Raw genomic sequence first — 10,502 nt, 5'->3', positions numbered from 1 at the left:
GTGCAGTAGTTGTGGGGACGATGATCGCATACGACCGAGGGAAAATAAGACATTACGCGGATGGTTGCGCCCACGTCAACGAGTCTCGTTACCTGTCCTTCTTGTAAGTGTTCTTTATCATGGTGGTTTTCCTCCCACGATCGAAGTCATTTACTTCTATAACTGAAATTTTCTACTCGTTTGAGTGAATTTTTTAAGCGTTACGTGGATTCGTATCGTAATAAAAGTATATTTGATTGGACAGAGACGAGAGACGCCAAAATTGAAAATACATTTTTCGCTAGACAACAATTTATTCAAGGCCAAGCCCTTTTAATCTTTATCCCATAGCAATAATAATTGAATGAAGATGTGACTAAAGTATGTTTAATTGGTAAAGTTTTATTTTAAGCCAGTAAACATGCGTGTGTATGCACAAGTATATTTGCTTTTAAGGTAAATTTCATGCTAATAAAGATTAAACAATCATCTTTTAAAAATGTAATTTTCAAATTCAATGAAAATATATTTTGCTTATATATGCATTTAACTAAAATTTTCAATAACTTTTTTCATTGCTTTCAGGAGAAATATGCGAAAATACTCAAATTTGTTTTAACAATCACAGCAAAATTGATTACAAGTCATTCCATATAAATATATAAATATATTTTGTACTTTATATTGAGATTATCAATTTATTAAAAAAAAAAAAAAATATATCAATCAAGTTTTATAAAAATGTGACGAATCAATGTGTTCAAGAGCTTAATAATATTCCAATAAAAATACTTATGACTACTTTGTGCTGGGAGATTTTTTTTTTTTTTTTTTTTTTTTTAAATTGGTTCTTTGCGATAAAACTTTTCAAAAAAGAATGATTGCACGTGCAATTCTTGCTAATATGAGAAAAATTACTCGATAAAGAAAATGACGGGAGCAACAACAACAACAACAACAACATCTATCGCAATGACAATACGATAATAATAATCTATTATGCGATAATAGAAGGTTGTCACCTTTTGTCGAATGATGTTCGGGTAAATGTATTTATAATGTTCCACACTATGAATGAAAATAAGAGAATAATAGAGAATTGCGTAAGGGATTGTACATAGTTTAGAGAACTAAAGAATCGGGACATTTGCCACGAGTAGCTAATGTTTAGATAAGAGGCTGCGAATGAAAAGGGAAGGGATGGGATTGGGTGGTGGTTTTTTGTGTGGGGGGGGGGGGGGGGGGATTTGATGTAACGGAGCTCGAGTATGATCGCATGAAGCATAGTCCAAAGGACGAAAGCTCTTCCTTGAAAAAATCAGGCGCGTCGTTTGCGGGGATGTGAGCACGAATGGGAGCAGTGGAGACGCGATAAGAACCGCAGCGCGTACAGAAGAGGAAACGGAGGAAAGTGGAATAGCGTCTCTGACGCGCATCTTGCGCGCCTCCTTCTTGGGACAGCGCGCAGTGTGGCAGTAGTGCGAGTCCGAAGGGGACGTGAAAGTGAGAGAGGAGAGCGAGCGATGAAGCGAGAGTAGGGCTGAGCCAGAGAGCTCCGAGCTCGACGTCACATCCGCTCTGCCCACCTCGGCGATCTGCTCTCTTTACGCGCAACTGGAGCAACAGATGAATCTCGCCTCATGCCTATTCGCGGCGATGCAGTGTGCGAGTAAGACGGAACGTGAAGAGGGTGGTAGGCGGAGGTGGGGCTGTAGAGACAGACAGACACACACAGAGAGAGAGAGAGAGAGAGAGAGAGAGAGAGAGAGACTGGGTGGGTAGGGGATCGCGTACGGAGACTGAGCGGCACGTGCACTTGCGGAGGCGAGCGAACGCGTTGAAACGTGTGCGTGTGCCTCGTCTCGCATCGCCTAACGCTGGCCGCGAGAGCGACTAGATCACGGCCTTTGGTCCATTGTTTAGCGCGATTATGCTCGCAACGTGGCTTCCCGTGCGTCTGCGCATTGCCATATCGATGCACTTTATAGTTGGGTATTACCGTCCGACTTACGCAAGAGTCGCCGCTAGCGAGCGACGCAACGGAAGAAAATGTGTGCACCGCCTCGTATTTTCAGTCCTCGTGATGAATATTTCATCCGCAGCTTCTTGCCCGTTGTTGCTTGTGCTGCTGCTGCCACTGCCATTGCTGTTTTTAAATCGTTACCGTAAGCCGAGTGCCGAGTACCGAGAGCCGAGAGCCGAGAGCCGAGAGCCGAGAGCCGAGAGCCGAGAGCCGAGAGTCCGGAGCCAAAAGTCTCGGTGTAAACAAGACACGAGACAACTAACTTTATCGAATGATCGTTAAGCAATGGATTTGGCATTTGGCTCGGGAGAATGTAGCGGGTGCATCGAACATCGTATGAAGATGTCAACTTATATTCCGTCGCGAGCGAATAAATTTTCCATTTGCAGTCGAGTCGTTGAGAACCCGTCGTTTATCTCCTTAATCGAATTCACCAAACGATGCCACGTAACGTCTTCTTCATTGGTCATTTCTTTTACATGCTCAATGCGAGATGTTTATTAGTTACTCGATTCACCGTATTTATCCGAGCTGAGCCACCAAAGTTCTCGTTGTCAATGAAATTAATAATCGTTTAATTGAAAAAATAGATAAATAAGCGGACATTGGATTGATTACGTACAAAATTTCGACAGATTTCTTTTAGATAAGTGCAATCAGAGGTAATGATCATTGATGTATGGAAATCTGCCATTATAAAATGTACATTTTCAAGCCAAACGAATTATCTTTAACAAATATTAGTTCCGAGTATGAGGAATTCGAATACATTTATCGATACTGTAACCATCGCTATGAAAGTCAATGGTTCCGCATGCTGACGCGAGTACATAAATTAATTTTCTTGCGGGTGCTGCGTCGTACCTCCTCCAGATACACACGACCGCGCTAACAGATAAATAGACAAAGAGAGTGATAGATAGATAGAGAGATAGAGAGAGAGAGATAGATAGATAGATAGATAGATAGATAGAGAGAGAGAGAGAGAGAGAGAGAGAGAGAGAGAGAGAGAGAGAGATGGGGAAAGAAGGGGAGAGAAGGAAAGAGGAAGAGGAAGAGGAAGAGAGAGAAAGAGAGAGAGAGAGAGAGACGCATATAAATTACTCGTAGAATGTTTTCTAATAAAATGGTCGTGAGCGCGAGATGTCCCGTGTAAATAACTTGGGTCCTGGATCGTGGAGCTATCGTAATCGTTGGCACGAGCGCCGGAACAATGGCAGTGTCAGGTAAGAGAAGGAAAAGGAATGATGGACTCCAAAGGAGAGTAGAGAAAAGCGATAAGCGATGGTGGGAGAATTGTAATTGTAATTGGGATGGGGAAGAGGAAGGGGAATAGGTAATGAGGGAAGGGGGAGGGGGATAAGTTGGGACGATGGAGGGGTCGTCGAGAGTATGCATCATTCGTCCGCGCGCACCTCCTGCCCGCAGCCTAATACGTCTTTAACCGCAATCCATAAATCACATTAGTATGCGAAGGAGCGAGACAAGAGGTCGCGACGACGCGCTCGAGATAAAAACTGCTTGTCGAGTCGTCGCCGTTACAAAATAAGACGAGGGGGGATTTATAAACAAACGAGCTACTGCGCCAGTCCCGGAAACGCAGTTCCCGCTTTAAGCTCCGAGGAAACTAATGCCGGACGCGTCCGATTGTTACGAGCGACGATCAACATCATCCGCGTGATTTTTCAGCTGCGCCCAAGGTTGAATGGAGGTTACCTCGTTAGCGCGACTTCCGCCACTCTCTGTCTCTCTCTCTCTCTGTCTCTCTCTCTCTCTCTCTCTCTCTCTCTCTATCTATCTATCTATCTATCTATCTCCCATTCACTCGGCGCTTTTAATTCAGCGAGAACGGGGTCTCGTTTGGATTCATCCCTAAAAAAAGCAAACCGGAAGTTCTGGTTTCAGCCAGTTGTAAAAATTGTAAAAGAGTGGCGATCTCTCATTTTAAAAATCAAGTCCAATGCTACATGGTAATAAAAGATCATCTTTGAATAATGTTGTCTCGATGGAATTGAAAGAGCCGATCGATCGATCGATCGCGCGTGCGGCCTCCACTCGCTGGCATAACAAATGCCTTTTTCCTTTTATTTACGATTATGCCGTCCTTACGATCCCTTCCCCTAGTCCCGCGTTAGTCCAACTCACTCGCCCGTGGAACGCGATGAGAGAATCGACCTGCTAAGAAATCGAGCGTATCTAATAATTCCTTGATAAGGATCGAAGCTCCGTAAGACCGCTATTGAGATTTTCCCCTCGACTCGCATTCACTTCTCTCTCTCTCTCTCTCTCTCTCTCTCTCTAACGTACGTTTTACCGCACCAACAACAGTGCATACAAAATTGGCGCTGTCGAGCTCTTATAGATCAGCTGGTGAATAATCCAACGATCCAACCGACGGTTTTTCACGCGAAGAGGTCAAGTCCTGGGAATCGAGCGAGACTGCACAAGGCAGGAGAGAAAGATCGGACGAAGGTGCTAATTTATATTCATTAGGTGGTGGTGATGGTGGTGGCCCTATGAAGGAATACCGTATGCGTAGCCTCGGACTCCCGGACGACGTTCGCGCGCCTACAAAATGCAGAATCCGCTAATGGTAACTGCTCGTGTGGACAGTTTTCGCGGGAATTTCGGTGCTTAATAAGCGCGCGGCAACCGGATATAACCGTAGAAAATTCCCTCGGCTTTCAGTTAGCGCTCGTTAGACGCGCGCGTGCGCACTCTATTCGCCAAGTCGCGGCGCATAAAATATTAACGGGCATAAATCGCCCGTACCGCGTTATTTCGTTCCCATGCTGTCGACGTCCGCGACTCGACTCGCCTCGCCTCGCCTCTCCGCACTCGGCGTGCGGCGAATGAAAACTGGAAAAGATGCAGCACCGCCAGAGAGAAAGGGACTCTATATTTATTCATCCTCTCCATTTCTTCCAATATCAAACCGCCCACGATCATCGCTTACCACCAGCATTCACTTGGCTGACATTCACGCTCCAGTATAACCTCATCCCTGACCCGCGCACCCTTGCAAATATCCGGAATGTCGCCGGAAAGTCCGCGCAAATGTGATATCAGCGATCAGCGCGGAGCGTCGCCGAGGAAAATTGGATGGCGCCACGCCAACGGCGAGTGGCCCTTTCGCCTACGCGTGTCCTCATTGCTCGAGCGACAATAGAAATTTACGGGACAAAAAATTTCTACTAAATGTAATTATCAGCAATCGTATATCATGGATAGATTATTGTACGTCCGTGTTATCGCATAATGCTTGTCCATTCAATTTATCGACACCTCGAGGCAACTCAACTATGTCAAACGCGATTTCAGATTATTCCAAGTGTTTCCAATTGCTTATTGTATAATAATGAAGTAAAGAAAAGTGGCACTAAAGATTTTCGATATATCGATAGGAAAATCTTTTCTTATAATTTCATGCTCTAAAATTGTTTTAACGATAAATTATCCCGATACTGGATTAAGATTTTTTTAAGCCGTCTCATTAAAGAGAGTAGAGAGAGTAGAGAGAGAGAGAGAGAGAGAGAGAGAGAGCGTGCCCTTTTATTTATTTCTGTACTACTTTGGATTTCGGAATGAAGAAAAAGGGACGTTATAAAGCACCTTTCCTTTTTAATGGGGAAATTATTAATGTGCATTGTGCTCCGAAAATATGCTGTGCCGGAATTACCGGGAGAAAAGAGAAAGGTTTCCGGCTGCTGTTTATTTAGCATATTATGTGTATGTTTACCTAGTGCGAAAATCAATTTCGCTTTCACTCGCATGTACTATTTAAATATTTTTGAGTCAATTAATTTATCAGCATTAAAGTCATAGCTTTTTTTGTTGAATAAAACCATAGCTGAATCAAAGCATTGTAATAATAAGATAAAAAAAAACTTTTTAGATGGCTATTGGCAGAGCAAATCTTACGATATTTAGCAAATTATTGTACTCGAATGTCTTGCCGAGATTCGCATAAAAAAAAATCAACGATAAAATTATAAATAAATGTAACGGATTTATTATATCGCCTCGTCTATAATTGCTATTTTGGCATAAGTCGGTTATTAATTAGATAGGTACGGGTGAATATAAAAGTCCGTGTCCAAAGTCTCTTGTTGCTTTTGTTTAGATGATAACGATGATAAATAGTAACTATAACTTACCAATTTTGCCGTTGGGACTGTAAGGGTCGTAACTGCCTGAGCTCATGGGACTGGCGTAACCATTATTGCTGGGTGGCTGGGATCCAATGACGCTCTGCTGTTGCTGTTGCTGCTGCTGTTGTTGCTGATTCTGGGTGATGGGCGTCGAGTGGGCCATCGGCGGCTGCTGCTGATGCACAGGCTGAGGCGTGTGTTGTTGTTGTTGTTGTTGTTGCTGCTGCTGTTGTGGTTGTTGTTGTTTTTGTTGTTGTTGTTGTTTGTTGTTGTTGTTGTTGTTGTTGTTGTTGTTGTTGTTGTTGTTGTTGTTGTTGTTGCTGCTGCTGTTGTTGCGCCGAGATGTAGAGGTGCTGCTGGGGTAGAGGGCCCTTGGGCGATTCCGGGGCCAGCCAATCGTCGGTCCTCGGGCGTTTGTTGCTGGCGGCGATGCCGGCAAAGAGTCCGACACCGCCGTTACCGCTCGGTCGGCTCGCTGAGCTGGTACCCGATGTCACGGCCGACTGCTGTCCTTCCGGGGCCTCAGCCTTTACCAGGCCCAGGGCCGGCTGGAGTTCCGGCTGCTGGGCCTCCATACCGACGAGCGCCTGGTGTTGCTGATGCTGGTGATGGTGATGTTGTTGCACCTGTTGCTGGAGTTGGTGATGGTGATGATGATGATGATGGTGGTGGTGATGATGGTGGTGAGGCTGCGACTGTGGCTGCTGCTGCTGCTGCTGCTGCTGCTGCTGCTGCTGCTGCTGTTGCTGTTGCTGCTGTTGTTGCTGTTGCTGCTGCTGTTGGTGCTGGTGGTGATGCTGGTGGTGGGCCGCTACGCTGCTTCCTAGGGGGCCTCCTGTCGCTGCTACGACTAGCCGGGATGCGGGGGCCAGCACGAGAGCTCCCGCCCCCACGACGGCCGACGCCTCATCGTAGCGCACAGCGACGTTGCCGCTCACTAAGCTGGCCACCGTGACACGCGAGCTTCAACCGCGCAGCCGAGCCACCGCTCGAGAGCCGCCGGTCGCGCACCTCCACCGATCCTTTTCGTCTCGGATCAGCCGGAGGAGATCCCCACGACTTTTTGCTGCCCTCGTCCTCGTCCCAACTCGCTGTGGCCTCGACGGATTCGCGTTCGACGCTCTCTGAAACACAATCGAGTAGAGTTTATTAATTAGCGCTCCTCTACCGTTCCTCCAACAAGGCTCTCAGGCTCTTCGATTCGGTTAACTATGGCTGTCCTCCCCTCACCCATCCGCTACTCTCACACGTCACTCCAGCCAAGCCTATATGTTCTCTATTAATAATAAAATCTCTAATATTCGTCATATTAACGATGGCTAGTGATAAGGCTAGGGAGAGTTGGCAGGATGCTTTAGAATTTATCGAAAATATTATCTAAAGTGATTCGAATGCTCAATTGAAAACTGCATAGGATCATAAGGAGGTAACGCGCCAGGTAACGCGCCAGGTAACGCGCCAGGTAACGCGCCAGGTAACGACACAAAAGGCGAATTTCTTTTTAAGTGCGTGCTCCAGGATTGTAATCGACCAAGGACTCATTGCCCTTGGTTATGTCGAACGATGTCGAATCCAGCAAGACGTCTTAACTTCGACCTCTATCGAGCATAAAAACATTAATAGGCTTTTCCTCGACTGCGCAAAATAGGTAAAAGAAATGCCGCGTTAGTGTTCTCCCTATTTCAGCACCCCTCTCCTGATAATCCAGGATAAAAACACCTAGAGCCTAATGTCGCCGTAAGACTGGTCAAGCAGCTTCTTCGCGGGGAGTTGGGTATGCGAAGAGTGACTTGTAATGACCGCGCGTGAGTCCCAACGAATTATGACGTGCGCGCGCGTTTTCCCGTTTGTATATGCGTTTGTGTGAAGGCGCGTACGTGAAAGTGTATGTGTGTCTGTAATATACGAACGAGGGGCGGCGGGGTGGGATGGCGGTTGGGGGGGGGGGGGGGAAGGGCGCGTGGAATATCGGTGGTGGGAGGGGAGGGGAGGGTCCGGTTCGATGTTCGAGCGAGTGCTAACGAAGCACGTGACTCGACGGTCAGGTCGAAGCCTCTCCGCGTCTCTTCCTGATCGGCAGCTCCTGCGGGCGTCTGCGATAACGGTGTTAGACAGAGAGAGAGAGAGAGAGAGAGAGAGAGAGAGACGGAGAGTGAGAGAGATACGGAGAGTGAGAGAGATACGGAGAGTGAGAGAGAAAGAAAGGGAGGGAGAAACGCGGTGCCGAAAGTATCCCGGGTGACCGCTACCCATGCCTAGCATCATTTGCACCTCCGTTTGCCGCTGGGCACATGTTCGCGGCTGCCGCGGGCTTTTTGCTTCGCTGTCGAATATAATGGAAACGCGTTGAGCGTCGGCCTCGAGAGAGCAAAAAGAGACAGGCGCTTGTTTACGCCTCGGTCCCCGTCGACTCCTACCTCGGTTTCTCCTCGGCGGCAACTGCTTTCCTCCAGCTCCTTTCACGCTGCGGTCCAGCCTGACGGGCGGTCCAAAGTTTTTATTAACACGGGTGTGCCGGACGATTATTATTTATCGATTATTGTAATAGCGCGCTATTTATCGCGCTCTGACTGTTAAAAAGATCGTTCGCGCGTTTATGAAGATAAGACGCAGTGCGAGCTTGTTTTTTGTTTTGCGTAGACCATCGGTGTGAGATCTTTCGTTGTATTGAGCGAAATTTAGATTCTGGAATAGAACAACGCGGGGACGCTTCAACAGAATTCGCGTTGGTAAATAGTTGGAATTGGTCCTTTTAATTATTCCTTTCTTTCAATTCAATTAAATAAGAATATTGCGTGGACTCGTATTTCGTATATCGAATCTGTAATATTCCGTTCAATTTCCTCCATTACTCTCTGCTCACTCATTAAATGCTAAGGAGCTTCAATCGTTTTTTTTTCTTCAAATAAATCAATTTATTCATATGCAAGCATTTACATTTTAGTATTTATCAGATAATTTACGTTTCATCAGAAGATATTGTTAACGTAGTTGATAGTTTACTTTTCACATGCATTTTTCGAAGATTTGAAAGTTATAATATGCTAATACGAGCTCGTATTCTTATATCAAATGCAGAATGTTAATTGCGAAGGTGAAATGTTTGGATCGTTAGATTACGCAGTCGTGATTACGATCGAATGTCTGAATTGTTACGTCAATATTTATTGCGAAGACCAGGGAATAAGACGCCAAACTCTATCGATCGTGTCAAATTCTGTGTATTGTATTGTAATTTTTTATGCAAAAACAGCGGTTTTCATCATTTTTGTTCGGGATTGTTTTTTTTTCTATACATACATTATTTGTGCAATTTCTAACGCTAAACTATAGCAATGCCTTATCAAATGAGATATTTTATTTGAACGTAAACTCCTATTATAAATTGTTCTATTATAATCTGTCTTAACGAAAAGATACTAAGTATTAATGGTAAATGTATCGTTTAATAATTTAGTCTTAAAAAATTCTAGGCTACGTAGTGAGAAGTCAATTGAATCGCATGACATTTAGCTTTCACCTGATTTTAAGAAAATCTTGGTTTTATAAGTATGAATGAAAATATTCATTCTAGTTTATTATTACTTTCAAAATCCACATAATGTACGAGTGTGAAAAACTTAAAAAATTTGCAACTTATAGAACTTTGCTTGAACGCGTGTCTGAAATGTTAAAAAGAAGCTAATTATAAGATAGTAATTCGATTAAAAATATAATTATATATATATATATATATATATATATATATAGAAATACTATTAAAAATATAAATATATATATATATATATATATATATATATATATATATATATATATATATATATATATATGTAATAGTCATTTAAAATTAAATTTTGCCTCGTTAACAATTTTGTTTATGAATATAAATTTTTTTTTACACTTTTATAGAATCTTGCGATATCGATGCATTTATCGATTCTCGAATGACTTAAAGTAGATTATTACGAAATAAAACGTCTTTTCCAGTTATATTCAGCGCCATGATTTAACCGCCATAATCTGCCGTGCGTAAATTAAATATGAACTCCAATGAGTGAGAACAATGTAAAAAATTGTATTATTGTATTATATCGCAGCGACAAAACAATGCGGCACTTTATATTTTATTCCTCCTGAACGTATTTTCACTCGACTATGCACTCCCAATGCTTATTCCAATGCACTCGACGCGGCTACAGAATCACAGATACGATCGATATGACGACAGCCATGTGAAATATGGCATCGATAAGGAGGCATGGAAGCTCGACAGGAAGGGAGAGCCCCTCGGATATTCTCCGGGAGCTGGCTCACGATGTCCAGGACTCTCCGAAGGATTCACGGATTTA

General features: G+C 44.0%; 1 protein-coding gene across 1 annotated transcript in view; it reads right to left on the bottom strand.

The window, feature by feature from the left end:
* Positions 1–6,832, bottom strand: part of LOC105359666 (ecdysone receptor-like) — a 98,881-nt gene extending 92,049 nt beyond the window's left edge. The window contains 2 exon segments of the mRNA XM_011496313.1: positions 6,160–6,415; positions 6,417–6,832. Coding sequence (XP_011494615.1) covers positions 6,160–6,415; positions 6,417–6,728 — 568 coding nt within the window. The 5' untranslated portion in view covers positions 6,729–6,832.
* Between the last annotated feature and the right edge of the window lie 3,670 nt (positions 6,833–10,502).

This window comes from Ceratosolen solmsi, unplaced genomic scaffold (assembly GCF_000503995.2).
Source record: "Ceratosolen solmsi marchali unplaced genomic scaffold, CerSol_1.0 scaffold29, whole genome shotgun sequence".
In the NCBI taxonomy this organism is placed as follows: Eukaryota; Metazoa; Arthropoda; class Insecta; order Hymenoptera; family Agaonidae; genus Ceratosolen; species Ceratosolen solmsi.
This window is presented reverse-complemented; position numbering and strand designations above follow the sequence as displayed.